The sequence below is a fragment of the Eupeodes corollae genome, chromosome 1, assembly GCF_945859685.1.
Source record: "Eupeodes corollae chromosome 1, idEupCoro1.1, whole genome shotgun sequence".
Taxonomy (NCBI): Eukaryota; Metazoa; Arthropoda; class Insecta; order Diptera; family Syrphidae; genus Eupeodes; species Eupeodes corollae.
In genome coordinates this window covers 199,023,865-199,049,944 of record NC_079147.1, presented here as the reverse complement: position 1 = coordinate 199,049,944, position 26,080 = coordinate 199,023,865, and the positions used below count along the sequence as shown (strand labels likewise).

General features: G+C 35.0%; 1 protein-coding gene across 1 annotated transcript in view; it reads left to right on the top strand.

The window, feature by feature from the left end:
- Positions 1 to 21,643, top strand: part of LOC129938361 (ankyrin repeat domain-containing protein 29) — a 32,267-nt gene extending 10,624 nt beyond the window's left edge. The window contains exons 2-6 of the mRNA XM_056045861.1: positions 1,299 to 3,691; positions 10,801 to 10,911; positions 17,440 to 17,637; positions 20,547 to 20,939; positions 21,007 to 21,643. Of these exons, the coding sequence (XP_055901836.1) occupies positions 3,680 to 3,691; positions 10,801 to 10,911; positions 17,440 to 17,637; positions 20,547 to 20,939; positions 21,007 to 21,204 (912 nt within the window). The 5' untranslated portion in view covers positions 1,299 to 3,679 and the 3' untranslated portion in view covers positions 21,205 to 21,643. The remainder of the gene's footprint in view (positions 1 to 1,298; positions 3,692 to 10,800; positions 10,912 to 17,439; positions 17,638 to 20,546; positions 20,940 to 21,006) is intronic.
- Positions 21,644 to 26,080: the final 4,437 nt, after the last annotated feature.

Sequence of the window (26,080 nt, the reverse complement as noted above, 5' to 3'; positions counted from 1 at the left end):
GACACATTTAGCCAATAAAAATGTATCTGTACTGAGTTATGGTTTTGTATATGAAAACTATATCAAAGAAGTAACTTAAGCAAATTTGGCATTTGCGTAAGCTTGTGCCATTTAAATGGCTCTTGCGTAACTGCGCAAAAGTTAGCGAAATTTAACGAAACAGAGCAGAACGTCTATTATGGTTAGTGACATATAATGGCGCTGCAGTCCAGGGCGGACCTTGGCCTCAACCAACATGCATCACCAGCCAGCTCGGTCCCTAGCTAGCTGTGTCTAGTTTCCTACGCCAAGTTGGTTGAGGTCTTCACCCAACTAAGTGCGCCACCTGGAGATTGGATTCGAAGATCTTCCAGGCTGGAGCGTTGATGTCCATTCGCTCTACATGACCCAGTCATCGAAGCCGTTTAATTTAATTCTGCTAACTAGGTCATTGTCGCTGTACAGCCCATACAGTTCGTCGTTATATCTTCTTCTCCATTCTTCATCTATGCGCACGGGACCGAAAATCACCCGAAGAATTTTCCTCTCGAAGCATCCTAAGACGCTCTCATCCTTTTTCTTTCTTTGACAGGTTCGGTCCCTTAAGTTGGCTTAAGCTCGGTTAAGTCTATTATAGTTGGGCCTTTAGCTAGCTGCCGTTGCACTATCATTCGTTTGAGTCACAACATTAAAAAACTGGCTGGGAATTGTTGTAAACATTCCTTTTTTTACTTTTTTTCAAGATTTGTTCTTATTATCATATTAAACCATTATTCAATAAACTAATTATACATATTACATATGCATGTCTCTCTGCTTTATTAAAATTCAAATGCAGACTTTTTCAAAATAACCTTTATAATATATCATTTTTAACTTTGTAGCCTTTAGAAACGACCATACAAATTAGAAAGTCAAGTGTTAAGTATATTCTCAAAAGCACTAGGTAATATCAATTTTAATTAAATCAATTTAAATTGAGTGCATCTTCTGGTTGCCATTGATCTTTGTCATTTCACACCGCTGCTTGCCCTGGCCCCAGTTCAACAGTTCAATTACAACAATAAGTCATCAGAAATTGATATTTCTTTTTAATTTATATGACTAATTAAGTTCATATATACATACGAGTATACTATGGTACAAAAATGCATCTAAATTAATTATAATTATATTATAACAACGATAAAACCCTATTTAAATTTAATCACACTTTTATAAGCATTATTCAATGTACTTGTCTATAGGTCTCTGTTATTAAATATAATTAAAATCCAATCTAACTTATATTTTGTTTTATTTTTTCCTTTTAATTTTAGTAAAGGAATCAAAAACGAAACAAACTTTAACCAGAACAACATCACAAACAACGATAAATAAAAATTAATCCATTTGTAAATGATGATAGAAACGCCATAATTTTGTATCAAAACCTATCTATTGATATACCGACGAATAAGAAGAAAACACGGCTAAAATAAGATTTGAAACACACAATAAAAAGAGTCACCTGCAATCAAAATCACCGTCACCATCAGCGTCATCGTCACTGTCACCGTCAAACCACAGTCAAGCCCCCCGATTTCTAATGAGTACCACAACCACAGCAACGTCATCGTTGCTGCTACTGCAAGTTAAAAAAGAACAACAAAACCATCACTCGACATGACCGCGAGGAGGAGGCAAAAAGCACAAAGATAGCCAAAGCAAACTAACAACAAAAACACACGCGTCCGATCCAATAAGAAAAATAAAAATCCAAAAGAAAAAGCAGGAAATTAAAACGGGAAATCATCACCATTATTGTCAGTTCACCTGGAAAACCCTATAGATATTTCCCCCCTCGTTACATACGATACGACTCGACTACACCTTCATCATCATCATCAGCAAACCATTGGATATTTACAGCACAGCACAACGTAGGACTTTGCAACACCAACGCTGCCATTCACCATAAATAATTCGCAATCAAGTTGCAAACTTAACGAACAAACATAAAAATACAAAAATAAAAACAAGTTTAAACTGAAACTGTAACAAATCGAAGAGTGTGTTCCAAAAGTATCTCTATACTCTATATCCGTCCAAGAGTTGCTTGCAACAAGCCGAACAACTTTATGATGCGCGCGTTCTGCATCTCATCAGACTGTCGTCATGGTTTTCATATGTAGTCACCGTCATTGCATATCCCAGCTCGAGCACGGCCACGGCATCGGCCGGTTCTTCAAATAATCCTCCCCTATAGAGAACGAGGAGACCATCAGCATCATCATTCGCATGACAAAGCATGCGGTTAGTTCCAATTGCACCAAACGGAGGCAGCAACTAGAATTTGAAAACAACTGCAACAACAAAAAGACTTATCCAACTAGCTCTATCATATACAAGCTACGACCAACTACGCTACGACGACGGACGACACGAAGAGCACCACGACCGAACGTCGACGTTCATCAAGAGGCGGTCGATGGTGTAGAAACAAGTTCACAGTCTATCGCCAGTTACAGAACCAATTTAGACGCAATCGCGAACGGTCGTGCCACAATAATCTAACCAGACCTCTATCGTGAAATACGAGTTCGAATCCGCGCAACTACCGAATATGTGACGGGACAGCGGGCGTCCGATCCGATACCGCGCAGGTCCTTCCCTATCTATAGCTTCTCTTCTCTACTTCTAAAACAACCAACGATACCTGTCACGGTCTAAGTGGCGATAATGTCGTGGTCGCGTCTCTCGAACTATTTTCTTCTAAAGAAAAATAAACTAGTGAATTAACGGTACATTATTCTGTCGATCGGATTGCAGAATACCACAACGTCATCATTATCATCATCGTCATCTTCATCAATTCACATCTGTGCAACTTTTAATTAATTTGTTTGGAACTGACTGAGCATCTCATGCGCAGAGCAGCGCAGAAGAATTATTTCCGTCAACTGTTTTACAGCTGATCGAGCTGACATAGTGTCGTAGTGATCGTGAATATACCTCAAAATCAACCCGGGCGCCAATTCTTCTTTGTTGTTGCTTTTTTTGAACATTTAAAATTCGGCTAAAGACATTTGTTATCCGCTCCCTGGTTGTCTAGGTTTCTATAACATGTCCCCCAATAACAAATCGGAAAACGTGTAGGTTTGTGGGATGATTTTACTGTTAAATGATGTGCCGTGACGTCAGAATGTTTCTACAACAAACTGCCAAACAAATTAATTTGATACTATTTAATGTTTCTAATCGATAGAAAACAACCTTTCGAATCATGAAAAGTGCGCGAATTCAATAATAGCTCAATGCCCATAATATCAACGATGACGACGCGAGTGTAAAGACAAAAATAAACATTCTACATAAATATAACGGTGTATTAATATAACGAAGGGAACTTTTCGATTTCTGTTTATAAATATGTATCCTTGGCGCAAATAACAATAATTTAAGAATTCAAACAAAGTTTAATAAAAACAAACCAACTTGTGTTCTCGTTGGAAACAGTTCAATTTTAAAATAACATCATAAAAGTAGCTTGTTTAATTTATTCGATAAAGAAAAAGTATTTTATCGTTAAGTTTGTTGTTGTGAAGTTTATACAAAATTAAGTGAAGTGTCAACTGGGAATAGGTTTCATCATTTTTATCATACAAATTTATTATCTGGCCAGACAGACTTACGAAGGCGCGAAAGTGGTATATTCAAAATGTCATTGAAGGCAAGTTTTTCTAGTTTTACACCTTTATCAAGTTTTTTTTTTTTTTAATCAAATTTATACTTCATCACTTTTGTATTATCATAATCAGTTAAGGAATTTAAAGTATTTTTGTTTGTATACATACATTTGTGGTTTAAACATGTATAAATACATATGTACCTATGGTTTTTTATCTTAGATATTGTTGACATAGGCCTCAAAAATTTATCTCGATCTCAACCTTAAGATTTTCCCTCACACTGAGAAAAATTAATCATCAAATGCTTTTATTTTCTTGCTTTTCGTTTTTGTATTCCTAACAAATTTATTTTGTTTATTTTAACTTTTTGAAGGAAGCCACAAGAAATGTCATTATTTAAAGGGTTTTCCATGGGTTAATTTAGATTTCAATCAAAAATTGATTTTTTTTGTGGCGCATGGAACACGATTGGAAAAATACAAATTTGTATATTTGATTTTAAATATAAAATAAATCAATTTATTTTGCCCCATAGAATGCGAAAACAGGGGATATTTGTGTTTTGATAGATCAAGATCAAAAATAAATTGATTTATTTTATCCAAACTAATTGCATTGTACGTGCAATAAATAATAATAATAATATGTTGCAAGTTTCGACATTTTTGACGTTTCTAGGCTATTTTTGACATACAAAAAGTCGCATTTCCTTTTAAGTAAGGTGATTCAATTACCTTTTAATATAACATCTTATTGGACTTACGACAGTAATAGGCCACAATGGGCCCATAAAGGTTGCTTTCACAGGAATTTTTTTTTGTTATATTTGGCTTAAAATTGGCTTGCACGCTTTTTGCCGGCTGCGTAAATCTCTATAATCTTAGTATTTTTATTTCGGCTATTGAACGTATTGTCATAATTTATAAACAGTTCTCAAAGATGCTTTCACCTATTGAGCACGATGGTCAGCAATAACGCACCGTATATTTTCTTCCAAGGTGTCAATTGTTTTGGACCTATCTGCGTAAACAAGCTACTTCACATAACTTCATATAAAAAATAGTCCAGAGGTGTTAAATTGCTCGATCTTGGAGGCCACGCCACAGGCCTATGATGCAAGAAAACAAAAGTTTAGTGACAGCTGTTAAAAGACCAATCCTGAAATAAAAATGTGAGAGTGAGTGAAAATCACACGTCTAAAAAAAATCATTTCTTTGCTACATTGTACGTCAAATTTGTTGGCGTCTTATCATTTTACTCATTTCTACGCACTTGAATAAAAAATCTCTGATTCTATTTGACTTAAGCAAGGCAAAATGTTAAAAAGGACATGGTAAAATGCACATTTCCTTTAAAAATTGATTTTTTTTGTGGCGCATGGAAAACGATTGGAATTGTTTTTTGTCACTGTATTAGTGTAACTTCGTGTACGTGCAACGAGTGTGGGAAATCAGTCGAATTTTCAGTTAAACATTGTATTAATATTGGTGTAAAGAGAGGTAAATCTAACAAAAAATCTAGATGTGCAGATTTGATCTAAAATCAATTTACTTTTTCCCCATGAAATGCAACAACCGGAAAAATTATTGTTTTGACAGATCTAGATATAATAAATTGATTTATTTTACCAATGGAAAATCTCATAAGAATCACAGGAATTCAATAACAATAATGTTTAAATTGAGATGTCAATTTCATTCTTGACTGCACATTTACAATTTACCTACAATAGGTGTAATCTTTTTTAATTTCTCTAAGTGTATACAAAGAAACAAAATCTAATAGATTTTATCTAATGAAAACATAAACAATTGTAGAAATAAATTTTAAAAATAGAAATGATATCTGATGTGCTGTTTTTTTAGTCTAAAAAATATAATTTTTTAAATTTTCAATTTTCTTAAGTGATGTTCTATGTTGTATTTTTTTTATTTTTTTTTTCTATTCTTTTCTTTGAAGTTTTTTTAATTTGATGTCCTTAAAGTTTCACATCAGCATTACAATCAATTTTAAGAAAGATTTATGATTTATTTTTGTGTAGTAGGTGTCTTGTCATCAGGGATCATGACCACCTACTGAACATGAAGAAATTGTTGGGAAATTACATTTGTATTTTAATTCATTAGCGATGACAAGCATTTTTTTGTCGCTTTTCGTCGCTTACATTCTTTTGACATTTTTGTTGTAATTTGGATTGGAAAAAGAATATTTTATTACAGAGAGTTGTTACAGATGACTCACAACAAAATATAATAATTCTTTAAGTGATTTAAATTGTGACATCTGTCAAAATGATGAATAAATTTAGATTTTATTTGATTATTTATAGCCATAGGTGGGGGCATTTTGATATCTAATCATCTTATCTCGCTTACACTTGATGGTTAAAAACAAAACTGTAAATTCACGTGGAAATTTAGTTTTTTTTTTATAGAGTACGAGTGAGATAAAAAGATGAGACGTCAAACTAAGTGACCTAAAAGATTAGAGAGAGTATCCAAAAACCTTTTTGAGCTTTACCTGTCAAAGAACAGATGATGCAAAAAAGAAATCCAAAACTAATGAAGAATTTCTGGAATACGCTGATACGTTGATATCTGACAGAACAGGGCCTGAACATTTATTTGGTAAAAGGATAAATATTTTAGTTGGGTGAATCATTAAACATACCTCAAAATCAAAGTGTTTGGCTGATTTTTAATAACTATTTACATATATCTCAATTTAGCTATCTAACTGTTTCAACGAGGTATGACATAAAAATTCACCTATTCAAGATATTTTATTCAACACGAAATTGAACGCAGGCAATGTCACTTACCGCACAAATTGCAAAGTAAAATTATTGACGTTTGTCCCCGTATGTATTTAAAATTTGCTTGATTCTTTAAATGACAAAGTGAAGATTTAAAAACTTTGTAGCGAAATAAATTAAGAAGTGAAAAACTTAAATAATTGTCTTTGAGTCTAGTTTCAGCAATAATGAAGTAAATACAACAAGTTTAAGTTTATGAAAATGTCAAAAAATTTAATATACCTTCTTCGTATCATACTTTACGAAAGCCAATTTCAGGCCCCATAGACCCAAAGTGATTTTATGCCTGCTAACAACCTTACACCCCAAAACTTTTACTCTCTCCCTTGTTAAATGAAAAACCAATGAACATGAACAACCCATCCATGCAACAAACAAACGAAAACCATTCAATAAGAATTCAATCGAATAATGCACAATCGCAATTGGAAAATTGAATAAATTTGGAAAATCGAAAGCATTTTCGGCCACAGCACTGAATGCGTTCCCGGAGTCCATTGCCTTTCATTTTTCAACCATGATACAACAAAGGCATCGAATCAATGGTTATGGCTTTAATGGCTATAGCTGGCTAGTGGCTTTAGCTTTGTTTGGAAAACGGAAACTTACGTCCATTGATTTAACAAAATGCATCTGATTACCCGAATAAATTACCACTTCATAACTCACAACATATAGATAGATAATACAATGCAATGTGCAACGTACATATGTGCGATGAAGTCTTCACAACAACGATTGTAGCAAAAACAAAAAATAAAATAAAAATCAGCGCTAGGCACTCAATCTCGTTGTGTAACCTTGTTCCAAAAAGTAAAAAAGAACGTAATATTTCATAAAAATATATAATGTACATTATTTTTTCCTTCTTTTCAATTAACATTTTATATTTAAAAAAACAAGAATTATTTATAACCTCGATGAGGCAACAAGCTCGCTCGTCGTCCTATGTCGATGCTTGCCCGAGGCGAGGGTGGTTCAATAGCAAAATCGTGCTCCAGCGCACTACACATGATCCACCTGTGGAGGCTGAAAGTAAAAGCTTAGAAGACTGCAAACAAAATTTAAAAAAAAAAACAGGCAGACGCTTCCAACCGATGCCGATATGATGGTATAGTGTCGCATTGCATAATAGATGACATTTGCTGGTGCAATCCACTCCAGTTTCAATTTCAATTTTCAAATGCCACGATAACTAAAATACTGTCCGGCCTGCATGAACTGCTATTACCATAAGTCGTATTCAGGTGCCTTATTCTTTCTGAAAAGGTCAGTTATTGTATTTGTAGAAATTGTAATTAAAAAAATAATGTCGGTAATTTTTGAACTGATCAGATTTGTTTACTTTCTTATCGACATCAGTGAATATTTAGAAATTGTGTTATATTTTTGACAGTGCTCACATTAAACTCTTTTGAGGCAATCATTTTGATTCCTCGTAGTTGCATCTCGTTCATATTAAATGATTTAGAAAACAAAGGAGAGTAAGGTATACATTTTATTTTAAATGAGTTTTAGACAGGGTTTTCAATAACGACGTCACGAAGCACAGTGGAGCGTTTGATACATGGTAGACGTAAAAAATTGCAAACTTAAACTTAAACTTTTTTAGCTTATTAATATTTAATATTAAATAATTACATTTTTTAGGAGAAACAAATTGATTTTTCAGACCTATAATTACTAATCTCTCAATTTCTAAGGTATACATTAATTCGGATACATTAAATTCGGTCAAAAATGGTTCAACGATTTTTGCAATGTTCCTTTTAATGTGAAGACAAACATTTTAAATATTCAAAACGTGAGATTCATAATTGTTAATATGCAAATTCATGTAAAATGTAACTTGACTTCAGGGCCAATTAGGCCCCATTTATAGCATCATTGGATTTAATCATTGAAAACAAAGATTGGATTTCTTTTTATCGTCGTTAATAGCATTTATTAAAAATTTCTGTAATTGAAAACAATTTCCTGATTGAAATTCATCAACAAATATTTACTGACAAAAATCTGTCATTGGAATTGTGTGAAATTAGAACTCAAATCAGTGGAAAAATTCGTTTCACTTTTGTAGTATCAGCTGTTCAGGAAAATGAATCTCCGTCCGGAAAATAGATACAATTATTTTTAGACACAAATTAATGCGCAATTAGACTTATTTCCTCGGAACAAATCTTCAGAAAATTGTTCTCGATTGATTGCAATGATAGCTATAACTGGCTTCTTAAACTGTGGAACGGAATTGGCACCTCAGACGATAAATCTAGGTTGTTACTTTATTATAGTTAATAAATTAACAACATTTAGTTACTACAAGTTCCAACTTTATGTTGAATAGAACAATTAAAATGTACTATCGTAAATATTTTGTAGTTTTATAGTAACTCAATACTCAAGTTGTACACTCGGGCGTAAACACACTTTTTTTCTTACTTTAACTTCACTGTGCATAATTTTAAAAGTTGCTCAGTTCAAATACAAACAAAAATAAATAATTTCAACTTAAATCTGAACTAGCTTTGTTAAATACTTTACCAAAATAAATAAACTACCTTCAAATTAATACGTCATTATAATTTCAAATTAAAATAAACTGCACTTTACAATAATTTTAATTATAATTTAAACACTACAACTTTTTAGAAGTTTTATTTAAAACAAACACTCCTGTCCATTATATTAAACGAACTTTAAGACGGTAAATTTTAATATTTGTTTATAATAAAGAAACAGAAATTTATAAATTTGATTTGATGGGCCAAATGCAAAGGTCAGGGACATTATACTGTTCGATGCAACAACTTGAATGTTTTTTTAAAGCAAGGTATACAAAAGTTGTGACTTCAAACAAATAATAGAGTCAACAAAAACAGTTTGGCCGTTTTAAGTATGTGAAGGGATGAGGTTGGAGAATTTAAAATTAAATGTTCTTGACTTCAGGAAGGACACAACCAATTAATTTTTGCACAAACTAACCCAGTGCCTATAGATTTGTATTGTTACCGGGCGGCGATGTGGATAAATTTGTAAGGCTTGTATTTAACCTTTATAGTAGTGGCGTGTAGCCTCACAGACGTCACCTGTTTTGCAAGTTATTTTCCTTAAAGTATTTATAACACTTGTTATAAACCATGTCCCTATTTAAAGGTTAAGAGAGAAAAACATACAAAAATATTCATGTGAAAAGTAAAAAGGTTATTCTCTTAAAGAAGACATACCAATCTTTTCATAAGCACACATTTCCTTATCACACTTTAAAATATTTAGATTTCCCAAGGTATTTAAAAATAAAGAACTTTTATGTGTAAATTTAAAATTAATTTATGTCAGTCGAATGAATTATACAAGGGCCTTGAAAATAATTAAATAAAATATGCTATAATTTGTAAAACCCATAGACTCTTTTTTGAGAAGTTTCAAGCTTACACATAAAATGTGTCTGCCATTCCATTACATTTTGCACTATTTAGTAGTTAGGTATTATAAAAATGTTATGACTTCAATGGCTAATAACTCCCAATGTGATCGAAACGATCAATTGTGTCAGATCCAGATGTCAAAATGCGAATTTGATTGCCATTCGTCTGTCAATTTATAAAGTTGAGCAAAGGCAATACTTAACGAAACGTGCGCAAATAGTTAGATGACTTCAAACTTAAAGTGTTATTAAAAAATTGATGCTTAGTACCAACAATTAAGGTTATGTTTATACTTCAACAACATGCAATTTACTGGGATTTAAATAGTTTATTTAATCATCAAAAAGTTGTTCCCTATAACAGGACACAACGATCTAATGTTGTCAGTTATTGTTTTCAGTGAACTGGATACCTTAAACTTAGACTAACTAACTATCCGTAAAAGTTAGATAATATGTAAAACAAAAAGTCGATATTATTAATGTTTGTTCTCAAAGTCTTTATTTTGCATCTCCCTCTCACTTTTAACAGTTCACTACACTGACATTTTAACGAATATTTGCATTAGAAAAACAAAAGGTACTTGCCCACCTATGTACATATGTATATAAATATTGAATAAACAAAATTCTCACGTAAATAAACTTAATTAGCATTTTTACGTTTTACGTTGAGTTGTAAGACGAACAATTTAAAAATGTGTGAAGCGCATATCTAAATAAAAATATAAACATAGTGTGAACGACTACAACCAACAACGCCGCCGCCGCCGGTCCGTCGGTGTGAGATTCAGGGAGGGAAAAATTAAATTAATTATCTGTTTAAATTTATTTTTTCTTTCTTCTGTATCTTCTTTGACTTACATTTTTCTTATTTATTTATTTTTGCCTGATGTCTGCAACCTCTACAGAAGGAATCACCATCGGATGTACTTTTGCATTTGGCAGCATTACGGGGTGATGATATCACCTTGAGACGAGTTCTTGACAGTGGCAAGGTGCATGTTGACTGCAAAGACGAGGTAAGTTATATGTACATTTTCTTTCCTTTTTTTTTCTTTCTTTCAATGGCTTTTGGGCTCTTTGGCCTGGGAAGCTTAAGTTGGCTGATGTGGGTAGAAGTACCTATAGTCTTTGAAATTTTCTTTAGACTGTTGGAACCAAGTTATAATTATTAGATATTTCGTATCAATGGGAGCGGAAACAAAACAGACGATGAACAGAAGTGAAATAAATGTCAAGAATGTCATTTATTTAATGATGGTCATTTTTATGAGAAGTGTTGTGCCTTGATAGATAAATGGGTTTAGTTCATAGAAATGTCATATTCAAGTGGTAATGTCTATAAACGAGTTGAAGTGCTTAGGCGTGATTTTGTACACTGATGATAAAGTGGTTGATAAGCTGAAGTGTCACTTGGCATGTTAATGAGATTTATTTGCTATTGACAGAAGTATTGTTAATAATTGTAAGGTTTAAATGGAAAATAGAATAAAAGTACACCATTTTGTGATGGTGATAGTTAGACATCTTCTTGGATGTCAAATCTATCAGGTTTTTCCGGTTGTATTTTAATTGTTGGTTTTTCAGTATTTATTATAAATCCGATTTTTATGAAAAAGCAACTGGCTCCTGCAGTGACGTTCACAGCAAAGTACTTAATTGCCTGGAATTTCTTTTAATATACAAAAAACTGTCAACTTTCTTGAAAGTCATTTCCGGTCCATCCCATTTATAAATAAATAAATTGGGTGGCGCAACAGTCCATTGAGAACTATTGCCTAGTGACTTACAACTCTCAACCAATTCTGTGTGCGAGTAAAGTTGTCAGGAATGGAGGGGACCTTCAGTTTTAGGCCGAATCCAAACGGCCAATTTGAGAAAGCACTTTTCATGACAAGAATTACTCTTGGCGAATTTGTCAGTTCCTCGCAAGAGGCAGTACACGTGAAAAAAAAACTTTAGATGGAATATGCCATATGTATCGAACCCGAGATATCTGGCATGACAGTCCAACGCATATATAACATACAATGAACGGCTTGGTATGACTATGTTAAACTAGTTTTTGAAAAAAGAGATTAGAAGTCATTAACTGATTTTGTTCCGATAAACTGTTAAAAATCCAACAAACGTCAGTTACACTTATGTGAAATGTGATCTAAGAAGACCACATGCAAAGGGTAGTTACATTTTAAGACGCGATGCTGATTTCTAATAAAACAAAATTATTAAGGAAATTATTGTTGTTTGTTTTTATTATGATAATATCGGTATGGTTCAATTATGTTTGGAATAAAATATCGGCTAAATAACCGCAACGGATCTCGGGGACACCTCTATCCGATGCTAAACATTTTCGATGACGCCTTAATCCAAACCACATATCGCACACATTCATGTCCATTCGGTCCATAAAAAAGTTCGTTATCATCTCACGATAGTGAACATAATTCAAAGTAACTGCCTGACCGTTATCATTTTGAAAAAAGAATAGGTCCCGATGATGCCGCCAGCACATAAACCTCACTAAACAGTCACTCTTTGTGGTAGCATTGGTTTTTTGATTAACTTTCTTGGATTAATAGAAATATTTTCTGCAGTACGATCTGTACGGTTTGCTCAAATTTTCGCACGATGTTTCCGATTATACGCACATTTGGACGATTAAATTTAGGTATGAATGCCCTTTTTCATAATAAGGTTGAATAACTTTGATGCGTTACTCGATTGTGTATCTTTCAAAATGAATTAGTCTGAAATTGAGAAATGTCAGATGAAGCTCAGAAAAAATTTGACGTGTAGTTGTAATTCACATTCAACATCGGCCCTTAAAATTTGACCACCCTTTACATAGTTAAGAAACATAGACTGACTCCGTATACATCTAGAGTTTGAAGTGTGTTTTGCATAATATTTTATGTCAGAAATGGTTGAAAATGAAAACAATTTCTTTTACTTTTAAAATAATTTAAATTAACCTCGTTTATTGCAAACAAATAAAAGAGCACATTTAAAATTAAAATTCAAGAAGAGCGAACATAGTTTTAGTTTTCACCTGTCAGTTGAATACATGTAAACGCGTACACGTTAAGCCTACTTCTTTATCCCAAACCATATTTAACTAACCATTCAATCCAATTTTACATACCTATGTACGTACATTAATACAAAATTACGTTTGTTAAATGTTAATTGGATACCGCCAATTAGACACGTTTGTGGAGTGTGAAATTCCTGTTAAATAAAATGAGTGAGATTTATATACATAAATTTGCACACTAAAGTAATTTGCATTCAAACGATAGATTTAATATAGGTACGCGAATATCTAAACGCTTTTTCGTAAGACTTCGTGACTTTGTAAGTTAAAAAACGTAGTTGTTTTTATTTTAAGAAAAACTGGTAACGAATGTTAATCTTATGTGTGTACATGAACATGATGTTTATGTCAAAATAATCTGACAGACATCAAAGTCATAGCATAACAAGATAACGAGGTATGTAGCGCCTCCGCTGCGCTGCTATACCGCCATACGATGTATGGCAGTGATGCTCTATATTTAACGAAAGACAAGAAGAAACATTAATTGGATGCATAAAAGTTCGTTCGTCTTGATTATGTTTGAAGTTTATGACTTTAAGACATGCGATGACACCGTTGCGTTGGGTTGTGATGATATAATGAAGTTCGTTGGGTAAATGTTATAGTAACTTCTAATAAAGTCATAATGAATCAATATAAATTATTCAAATCAAGTTAATTAATGTTGAAAAGGTTAAATAAATAATAAATTATTTAAATACAATTGACTTTATTAATAAGGTTTTTTTTTTAAATTCAGATAGGCTCAAGGTATAGTCAAGAGGAATTAGAGTTTCAAGCTAAGAAATCCTTAAACCTTAAACTGTAAATGTAAACTTTTTACTTAATTTTGTTCAAATCGAAAGTTTGAATCACAATATTCGTTAAGGTTTTTTTTTGTTAATGGTTAATATTTTTACAAAAAACACATTATTATAGCTAGTTGCAAATTATTGGGGCTGAACATTTAACTCGTAGTTAAGCTATTTTACAAGTAGTCGATTTATTTACTGATCCCTGGGGTGGAACCTCTGTTAACTCACCAACATCAGTGGATTGAAATGATTGAAGAACAATAGATATTAAACGACTGTCATATTTGTCTGTCAAACCTATACTTACTTAAGGTGGCCCTACAGTCCGGGGCGGACCTGGGCCTCAACCAACAAGCGTCTCCAGCCAGCTCGGTCCCTAGCTAGCTGTCACCAGTTTCGCACGCCAAGTTGGTTGAGGTCCTCTTCCACCTGGGTGCTCCACCTGAGTCTCGGTCTTCCTCTACTCCGCCGTCCCTCGGGATTGGATTCGAAGACCTTCCGGGCTGGAGCGTTGATGTCCATCCGCACTACATGACCTAGCCATCTAAGCCGTTGGACTTTAATTCTGCTAACTAGGTCAGTGTCGCTGTAAAGCCCGTACAGTTCGTCGTTATATCTTCTCCTCCATTCTTCATCTATACGTACGGGACCAAAAATCACCCGAAGAATTTTTCTCTCGAAGCATCCTAAGACGCTCTCATCTTTCTTTGACAGGGTCCAGGCCTCAGCGCCATAGATAGAGAACCGGGATGATGAGTGTCTTATAGATGGTGATTTTACATGCTCGAGAGAGGACTTTACTTCTCAATTGCCTTCTAAGTCCAAAGAAGCAGCGATTTGCAAGAGTTATTCTTCGTTTGATTTCAGCGCTGGTGTCGTTGTCTGCATTAATAGCGGTGCCTAGGTAGACAAAGTCCTTAACTACCTCAAAGTTGTAGCTGTCCATGGTGACGTTTTGTCCAAGACGTCGTTGTTTAGTGTCCTTTTTTGATGACAGTACTTGGTCTTGCCCTCATTGACCACTAAACCCATCTTCTTCGCTTCCGTCGCAATGCTCAAAAACGCTCCACTGACATCACGCTTTGATCTTCCAATTATGTCAATATCATCTGCGTATCCGAATAATTGGATGGACCTTTGGAAGATTGTGCCTCTAGTGTTGACGGTTGAGTTTTGCACAATTCTTTCCAGAACGATGTTGAAGAAGTCGCATGACAGTGCATCGCCTTGTCTAAAACCTTTTTTGATATCAAATGCATCAGTAAGATCTTTTCCGACCTTGATAGAGCAGCGTGCATTCTCAATCGTCATTCTGCACAAACGGATAAGTTTGACAGGGATGCCAAAACTTGACATTGCTCGGTAGAGCTCTTCCCTATAGATGTTGTCATACGCGGTCGATAGTGGACTTTCCTGGTCTGAAGCCACACTGATAAGGACCAATCAGGTTGTTGACGAATGGCTTCAGACGTTCACATAATACGGCAGAGAGGATCTTATACGCAATGTTAAGGAGACTGATGCCTCTGTAGTTGGCGCAGTTTAGAGGGTCTCCTTTCTTGTGTATCGGGCACACTATGCTGAGATTCCACTCATCGGGCATGCTTTCTTCCATATTTTGCAGATGAGTTGGTGCATGCTGCGTACGAAGTCATCGCCTGCTGCTTTGAATAGTTCGGCAGCCATGCCGTCAGCTCCAGCAGATTTGTTTGACTTAAGTTTAGATATAGCTATCTTCACTTCGTCAAGGTCGGGTAGGCGGAATAGTTGATCTGCGTCGCCGAGGTTGAGTGGTTCTATCTCCCTTACAGCGGAATTCGGTTCGTCATCGCCGTTATATAATTTGGAGAAGTGATCTTTCCATATTCTCAGCATCGACTGCGCTTCTACTACGATGTTCCCCTGATCGTCTTGACAGGCTTCGGTCCGTGGCTGGTACCCTTGGGAAGTTTTGTTTACCTTTTGGTAAAATTTACGAATTTCATTCCTGTTGTGACATCCCTCTATCTCCTCAAACGCGCGCTTCTCATGCTCTCTTTTTTTCCATCTAAGAAGCCGGTGTTCCTCTCTCCTCTTCTGCTCGTAGAGCTCGCGTTGTCGGAGGTAGTGTCGTGCAGGCTGTATCTCCCGATTATCCCACCAAAGATGTCTTCTCTTCCTAGCTTGACATTAAAATCTTCTAAGACAATTTTAATGTCATAGCCAGGGCACTGCTCATATGTCTTGTCCAAGAGCTCGAAGAATATGTCTTTGGTGTCTTCATCTTTCTCCTCTGTTGGGGCATGTGCGCATATTAGGCTTATATTGTCGAATTTAGTCTTGATGCGGATTGTCGTGATGCGCTCGCTCACACTGTTGAAACTCAAGACTTTTTGCCTGAGCCTAGTTCCAACAACAAATCCACACCCAAATAGACGCTGTCTGTTCTCGGTAGTATTCGCCGTAGTAGATATCGCAGTCTTTTAGTTTGCGTTTGCCCGGTCCATCCCATCGCACTTCTTGGATGGCTGTTATATCTGCCTTGCAGCAGTTTAGGGCTTCCGCTAATTGTTCGGCTGCACGTGGTCTGTCAAGGGACCTAACATTCCACGTACATATCCGAAGTTCGTTGTCCTTATTTCGTTTGCGTGGGTTGTCAACAGTGAATCCGTCCGTATCCGAGGCTTGTTGGTGCTTCGAAACTTAAGGTATTTTTACGTGGCCAGGAAGTCACCCCGACGGCACAACCCCAAAACCTGGAGGGCCAGATCCTTAGTATAACTGCAAGGAAGGGGAGCCGGATAAACCGCTCCTTACATGCCTGGGCTCCGAATATGTCGAAGAAACCCTATAAGGTGTTCACTAAGTAGTTCAATCTTACTAGAACTGTAGACACCACCGTTGATTCCATCTCGAGAATTCGTCCGCTGCCGCCTGGATAAGGAGAGGTGCCTTAGTGGAAACACTTCTCCCTCCCTCTCTCGTTTGCTGCCCCCAACAACTTTCCACTGGGGTTGGAACCCAATCTCCAGTTGAGGTACTAGGCACCCGATGTTCACCGCAGGGAGGTGAAGTAGGAGTTGATAGACAGAGGTGGGTTTTGAGAAAAACCTGAGGACGCTTGTGTCCTCTTGAATGCACTGTCAAACCTATATTTTATAAAATATTGACAGGTGACATATTTGTTAGAAAAATGCCATGTCAAATTTGTCGTCACTTTCGCTTTAAAATATATTATTTTTCCTTTTTTGTCTTTTCAATGTCAACAATTGACTGAGTTTCTTGTGGCAATTGTCAATTAAATGCAGACAAATATTCAAATTGGAGTTTGTTTTTTTATTTCACAAACAAAATTTAAGTTTACATTTTTCGGGAAATTCCTAACAATTGCGGAATATATTTGACAATTCATTGACATGACAATTTATTTATGAAACGAAAAGATTACAACCGTCGGGTATTTTCCTTTAATTTTACAAATTTGTCAAATTGTTCATGGAACAGATTTTGCATATTGTCAAGGTGTAATTTTACGAATAATCACTTGTCACCTCTCACTATTTTCAATGTTTATGAAATAGGCCCCAATTTGTATTTACAACTGCACTCAAAAACTTTCTTTCAAATGTATGTTATGGAATTAATTCTTTTTTCTCTCCGTTTATTAATAGGATGGTACAACTCCACTAATTTTAGCTGCTGCTGGTGGACATTGTCCATGTGTTGTTGAACTTCTTGAACAAGGCGCTGACCCTAATTCAAAACGAGCAACAGGAACTACCCCACTATTTTTTGCTGCTCAAGGTGGACACTTGGAAATCGTGAAAATTTTAGTAAAAGCTGGAGCAACAATTGATTGTCCATCAGTTGTAAGTATAACAACTTTTATTTAAGAATACAAAACTTTAAAAAAAATTGAATTGTATTTGAATATTTGTATTCATGTGAAATTGATACGTGCTGCCATGAAGAATGACAAATGACGTTTAACAAAAAACTAGTACATTTCAAATTTTAATAAAATGAGTAGTTGCCAAGGACGGATCCAGACTTTTCATCTGGGGGGGGTCACACACTTAGATGAGTTTTTACTCACCGCTTAAAAATGTTCTTTAATGTTTTGTAAAGGAAGCTAACAAAATTTAGTAATTGTTACAATGCCAACTTTAGCTATCAAATTATTTAGAACACTGCTGTCCAGCAAGGTATGGTCTTAATATTTAATTTGGATGACTCATATGAAAGCATTCCAAGATTCCAACAGTTTTCTAAATATGCCATATTTAAGAGCTAAAATACAATAGCTTAGAGGGTTTTTGGTGCATTTCGCGCAGAAATGTAGGAAATTGTTTTGAAACGTTACTTTTTTCCTAAAACAAAACACACTTTTATTTTCTATTAATGCAAAGAAAGCTGCAAAAATTAAAAAAAAAAAAAAAAACAGAAAACCAGAGAGAGGATCTGATATGTAAAAATGTCGGGCTTTTTTTGATGTAGTTTTTTCGAAATCAATTTCCGGGAGTCTCTTATTACTCTCGTTATCAGTCTGCTTACTTTTATTTTGATCAAATAAAGGCGTCAAAAAAACTTAAAAATTGTAGAGACAAAAAGGTTTGATTCTTGAATTCAAGGAAATAGCTGCATTTAAGTACATAATTTCTCTAAAAAAATTATATTAAAACAAAGTAAGGTACGTAAGTAAACAAATAAGTTGGGAAGAAAAGTTTTGTAGTACTCACAAATTACACGTTTCAAAGCGTTTATATCAATAGATACGAAACGTTTATTTATTTTTCATTTAGCCATTCATTTAACAAAAGTGTCACTTGATTTTTTTTGAACATTTGTATTGTTGAAATTCGTGTTTGAATCTCAGTTCTAGAGCTTCCAAAGCAAATTCACTTCAGAAGTAGATTTATTTAATTTTTTAAAATCTTTTGTATTCAACAGAAAACCAATTTTGAAAGAAATGACACGCACGACTGGGTCGCTAGAACATGATAATTTCTTCCAAAAAGTCTGTTTAAAAATATTGCCTATATTTTAAGATTTAAAAATGTACCTGCAAAATAAGTTTTTCTTAAAAATTTAAATGCCATTTTATTTGTCAAAAAATTAACATATTTTTCTTTCGAAAATCATTTTAAATTTTGCCTTAAAAATAATTTTGGTATAAGTACTAAGTAAAGATGAACATTTTACATTAAAATTTCGTCAAAAAATGTTGTCCCCTTTCTGAAATATCGAGTTTTGTAAACAAAATTAGTATTTTATTAAAAATCAAAAAAATGCATTTTTGATCATAAAAAATCATCATCAATTTGATCATTGACAAGAGCTTGCACAGAAAGTGAAGAGTTTTGAAATCGTTCCATTAGTTCTTGTGAAAACTTAAAAACAAAATTAAGGTTTTTTGAATGGTACTCTTCTAGAGCAATACTAAAATATGTTTTTATTGTAGAAAGAAGCCAAATTAAGAACACAAAATTTAGAGAAAGTTTTAGAAAAATCAAATCTTGAACCAAATAATTTGTGTGAGGACTGCTGTTATTTTTCGTATTAATAAAATTAAAAAAACGCCTTACACTATAATCGGCTGAAAATCTTAATTTCAATAAACACAATTGTTTGGACTGTGGGGGCCTGAAAAGAAGGACACACGAAAGGAATCGGGCTACCCACTTTCTTCGGTTCTCTATCGTCGTAATGTCATATTTGATTAAAAACTCTAGTTTGAAATTGTTTACTATATGTCGCAGTAAAAAACACGTCAATCATCACTATTTATGTGTGTCAAAAAAATGTTATAATAAAATTGAAGGCGAGTTTATAAAATCCATGATCTCTTATTCAAGGTTTCTTCTTAAGAACCTGAATATTTGCTCTTTTTCTTAGAAACAATTTTTGTGAAAATAATTTAAAGCATGACTAAAGTTTTTTTTTCAAATTCTAAATTGAGCGAAAATCAAAATTTGAGTTGTTTTTTACAGCAAAACACTTTTTGGTGAATGTCGTTAAATTACTAATAAATCTTTAAATGCAATCTTTACTTATACAACTTAACTGTTATAAGCTTTTTGGCCCATGTAACCCCCCCTGGATCATCAATTGGTAAAAAGTTGATGAATTTGTGCTATTTCTTTGGAATAAGTCTAAATATCTGATTCATATTATGTTCTTGGTACAATCTCCAGTCAAAAGTAGTACTTTTAGCAACAAAGTTTAAGGAAGTAAAATACAAATGTTGTTTTTATATACAAAAAAATAAATAATTCAAAATATAATGGGGGTCATATCCATTAACGCAATACGATTAGTTTTGAATTAAAGGGAATTCCTACGAAAAAGCAAACAAATTATCTCCCAGGGGGGGTCATGACCCCTACGAAACCCCCCCCCCCCCCGTTGGATCCGCCATTGGTAGTTGCGAACGTGTCTAACAATCTTTGTACGAAGCATTACGCTTTTACGAATGGCTGTAACTTGTACAACTAAGAGTGTGCACTTCTGCTGGGACACGCTATAACACAATGTCTAATAACCGAAAACGAAACTACACTTAAATTACAATTTTATCAACTTTGACGTTCAGGCGAATAATGTTTTGTTGTTCTGCTTTTCTGTTAGTGAAGTTTCGCATATACATATGTCATTTTTGAGAAGTCGCCGTATAATTTTGCGATAAGAACTGTCATTCAGAAGGCATATCTAAACGACCCGTCAAAAACGAAAGTATTTGAATATTTGTATTCATGCCAAATGTTATATTATATTTCAGGACGGTGGTACTCCTCTTTTTGTAGCTTGTCAAGGTGGCCATGTTAAACTTGTCAAAGAATTAATCGAATACGGAGCGAATGTAAATGCTTGTATGAAAGATCGTGCATCACCTGTTTTTATATCATCACAAAATGGCCATCGAACGGTGTTGCTCCTTCTTTTGTCAGCTGGCGCCCAACCTGATACCAAACGAATAGATGGCGCAACACCACTTTGGATAGCCTCACAAATGGGTCACGATCACATTTGTAAGGTTCTACTTCAAAATGGTGCTGATGTTGATGCTGTACGTTGTGATGGAGCAACGCCATTATTTAAAGCAGCACATAAAGGTCATATGGCTGTAACGACTGAATTACTAAAATATCGACCAAATTTGGGTTTGTTACCGGTAAGTTGCATTAAAAAATAAGTAAACTTAACTTAAACTAATATTTTATTCATTATGTATGTTCTAGAATGGAGAAACTGCTCTTCATGCAGCAGCTATGTTTGGTCATTTGACAGTTGTCAAACAATTAGTCGCTGCTGGTAGTGACATCTTACAGAAAAATCAAGAAGGCCTTACTGCGTTACAAGTTGCAAAGAAACAACACTTTGTTACAATTAGTGATTATTTACAAGATCGCCTTCGTTCTATTATAGGAAGAAACTAAACATAGAAATATATTTAATTTAAAATAAATATAAATACTACGTCCATTTTCATATTTATTATATATATTTTAAAATTTTAATCAAATCAAAAAAAAAAAACTACTATGTGTACCTTTGTTGTATAATCCAAGATGACTGTGTCATCTTTTCGTTTGATATATTGTACAAATTTCGAAATTTTTCCTTAAGAAAATAAAATTTATTATTATTTATATTGCCTTCTTTCGCTCACTTTATTGCATCGTATTGTAAATATATTAAATTTAATTTTAAATAGAATTGTTAAATTGTGCAATAACATATTTAGAAAAAAGATTAAGCACAATTAGAATAACAAATAGGAATCAACGTCCGGCTGGAACAATTATTGTAAATTTATAAGATAATCACTGTTAAGTATAAAAATAAAGAAAATGAAAATCTGATTTTAAAAATGTTGTGTTTTTTTGTTTAAATTCCTTCATGCAACAAAAGTGATCAAAAAAAATTATTGATTGAATTCTTTTTTTCAAAAATCAAACACGAACAAATTTGTGGGACTAGGCAATGGTTAGAAAATAACTTAACTTTATTTTTTGATTAGAATTCAATCTCACAGACTTTTGATAGATCTTCAAATAATTGACAACTCTGTCAGTTTGACAGTTAGTAAAAATTAACCATAAAACGTAGTCGATTCGTAGAGTAAGTTTTTAAATAGAAATTTCAACATGTAACTGCCTTTCTAACTGCACCACTCTAAATGAAAAGTTTTCCTATTAAATCAATGCAATTTATTTCGAGATCTGAATTAAATTCTCAGATTAAGGGTAGGTACACACTACACACTACACATGTCATACAAAACCTCAAGAGTTGTTTCCAATTTTTTTTTAACCTTAAGCCGGATTTTCCACACCATAAAATCAAATAGAAAGACAAGAAAAAACATCAAAAGTTTTCCAACTGTATCTTTCGTCATGCCTCGATTAAAAAAAGGAAGAAAACACTTTAAGATGAGGGGTGCTAGGCCGCGCCGCACCGCGCTGGGAACATTTCACGTTCTGATGTGTATATTTGTGCGCCTAATAGGATGTGACCACGAGCGACGGAGGCGGCAAGCAAAGCAAGTAGAGGAGAATCCCATTTCAACGAAGCTTTGACTGTTAATGCTATAAACATATATGCAGAGGACTACAAATGGATGAATCTTGCTATTCTATCCTTCCTAACCTCGAAAGCAGCCAACAAAACCTTTAAAGGAAGGAACTAGAAAGACAGCAAATAAAAAAAATCCACATCACACAATGCTTAAACATACAGCAATTAAGGGCACATTCGAAATAATTGAATTTTCAGTAATGGAATAGTCTTGGTTGGTACTGTTGTGGATATTGTATATTATGGTGTTGACATCCAGATGGAGCTGTGTGTATACAGGTACGTTTCGAACCCAACATATTTGTGATGTGGTCTACCAGAATTACCGAAGGTACACACAACTTAAATGTTCTACAAAACAGAAGTATAGTAGAATAGAGGCAAGTCACCTTAATGTGGTTCGTTATGTGTTAAATCTTTATCTAGGTAACCAAGTGGATGAGTATTGTAAATGTAGCGGCAACAACGACATACGGTACGGTACGTCAATAGAGCCTAGAATTGAGGATTCTGTGGGGTAGGTGTTGTGTGTCGGTTCCGCTCAATCAGATTAAGTTGCTGTGTGAAGTGGATTAGACAAAGGGAATAAAAAAAGTTGAGATTAAGTTTAGTTGTTTGGTTTGATTGAAGTTAATTTCGAAATCAATCATGTTCAAGAGGGGTTAAGTTAACTTTAATCGATGTAGATAATGTATGGAACGGACACAGTAAATAGATAGGGTTTTTTTTGGTAAAGAACAACAGTTGTTGTTAAAAAATGAATGTGTATGCAATTTGACGTATTTAATGACAGAGTGAGCGAAATTTAGCGAACACTTGACAAAACCTACTTTATTATATAAGTTTTCGTTAATTTTAATTAAGAAGTTACCTACTCAGCTTAAGGTTTAATTACACTATAAACATTTGTGTTATTTTAAAATTACAGTAGCTCCAAATTACTTGGACTCCGAAACAACTACCATTTTGAACACCAACATTTCTGCCAGGATCACAAAACTATCACACAAAAAATAAGTCATTTATAGGAATTAATCAAATTTTAAACCAGCGATTTAATATCTACACGTTTAAATCTTCAAGAAAAAGAAGGGATTTTAGCTTAAAAGCATAGTTTCAAAGAATAATGTGCATGTTTTCCAGGCATACTTAAACAGCTTTTAATAAATCCTTCTACATCTTTCTTTGGAACTTTTAACTTTACCTAACATCTGTCGGTCTGAAGCCCGATAGAAACTTACGGAACAAATGGAATATTTTATGAGCTAAAAATAAAATCTTTTTCTTTTTATTGAAATATTAACAGTACGATGTTGCCAGAAAATATTGTGACTGTAATTTTGAAAACGAACTTGACACTACTTTTAATGAAATGAAGTTTCGTTAAGTTATTTTGTGACAAAAAGAATTCTTAGGGTTAGGTGAGTAGTATTAGGAAACGCAAAAAAGTAGTTAATTTTTGTATTTAAGTAAAATGTTATATCTGGAATGGTTCTTTGCATTACAAAAAAAAGAAGCTGGAATGCGACACTAATAAATTCCCCTCCCGTCTGTCGATTTGTCTTAAACTTCTATGGTAAAAAAACCTCCGTGCAATTTTCTTGTGAGCCCTTTCTGCATCTTTCTGCATTTTTGTCTTTGTGTGGTCCGCGGTCTTCCTCTACTGCGCTGTCTTGTGGGTGTGGATTCAAAGACTTTCCGGGCCGGAGCATTGTTTTCCATGCGCTCTACGTGACCCAGCCACCTTAATCGTTGGTCTTTTATCCTTCTGGCTAAGTCTACGTCGCTGTACAGCCCGTACAGTTCGTCGTTCCATCTTCTTCTCCACTCCTCTTCGATGCATACGGGACCGTAGATAACACGAAGAACTTTTCTTTCGAAGCGACCCAAGGTGCTTTCATCCGCTTTTGTCATGGTCCATGCTTCTGCACCGTATAGCAGGACGGGGATGATAAGGGTCATATATAGCAACACTTTGGTCCCTCGAGAGAGGACTTTACTACTCAATTGCTTTCTTAGTCCAAAGAAACAGCGGTTAGCAAGAGTTATTCTGTGTTTGATCTCAGCGCTGATGTTGTTTTCTGCGTTTACAGCGGAGCCTAGGTAGACGAAGTCCTTGACTACCTCAAAGTTACGTCTGTCGATTGTCGGTGTTGTATGTCCTTTCTAGACGACAGCATGTACTTTGTTTTACCCTCATTCACCGTTAAACCCATTTTTGCCGCTTCTGCCTCAATACTCACAAAAGCCCCATTGACATCACGCTGAGTTCTTCCGATTATGTCAATGTCATCAGCATATGCCAGTAATTGGACAGACTTTTGAAAGATAGTGCCTCTAGTGTTGACGTGTGAGCTCTGCACTATTCTTTCAAGCACGATGTTAAAAAAATCGCATGACAGCGCATCACCTTGTCTAAAGCCTTTTTTGACATCAAAAGGTTCTGTTAAGTTGTTTCCAACCTTTATAGAGCAGCGTGAATTCTCCATGGTCATCCTGCACAAACGGACGAGTTTGGCAGGGATGCCAAAACTAGGCATGGCTCTATACAGCTCGTCCCTGTAGATGCTGTCATAAGCGGCCTTGAAATCGATGAAAAGATGGTGGATGTCGATTTGGTGCTCTTGAGTTTTTCCAGGATCTGCCGTAATGTGAAAATTTGATCAATTGTGGACTTTCCTGGTCTAAAACCACACTGATAAGGACCTATCAGGTTGTTGACGATGGGCTTTAGACGTTCACATATTACAGCAGAGAAGATTTTATAGGCAATGTTAAGTAGACTGATTCCTCTATAGTTGGTGCAGTTTAGAGGGTCTCCTTTTTTCAGGATCGGGCAAACAATACTGAGGTTCCATTCATCGGACATGCTTTCTTCCGACCATATCTTACAGATAAGTTGGTGCATGTTCCTAACCAACTTATCTCCAGCTGCTTTAAAGAGCTCGGCATTCAAGCCATCCACTCCAGCGGCTTTATTAGACTTCAGCTTAGAAATGGCAATCTTTACTTCGTCTAAGTCGGGAGGACGGGATTGTTGGCTTTCGTCGTCCATGTTGAATGGATCATCTTGCATGACAGCGGATTTCAGTTCGTCGTAGCCGTTATACAGTCTGCAGAAGTGGTCCTTCCATATCCTCAACATTGACTGCCTTTCACTATGATGTTTCCATTTCCGTCTTTGCAGCCGGAAGGTTTATGTACCTGTGAATTTCGTTTTACCTGTTCATTAAATTTTGGAACTTCATTCCTACTTTTAAACCTCTCAACATCTTCGACCGCACGCTTCTCATGCCCTATCTTTTTCCTTCTAAGAAGTCGGCGTTCTTCTCGCCTCTTCTGCTCATAGACCTCATGAGCAGCTCTCGTCCTTTTATGCAGCGCCGCTTTGCGTGCCTGTTGTTTGGCTGCACTTGCCTGCCGACATTCCTCATCAAACCAGGGGTTCCTTGTTGGTGGCCGTTTGAAACCCGGCGTTCTTCTCGCCTCTTCTGCTCATAGACCTCATGAGCAGCTCTCGTCCTTTTATGCAGCGCCGCTTTCCGTGCCTGTTGTTTGGCTGCACTTGCCTGCCGACATTCCTCATCAAACCAGGGGTTCCTTGTTGGTGGCTGTTTGAAACCCAGCACATCAGAGGCGGCTTCTCTGATTGCATCTTGGCAATGTAGCCACTGGTTTTCGATACATTGTGTTGGCGGCAGAGAACTTCGAGAGAGGTTAGTTGTAACTCGGTCG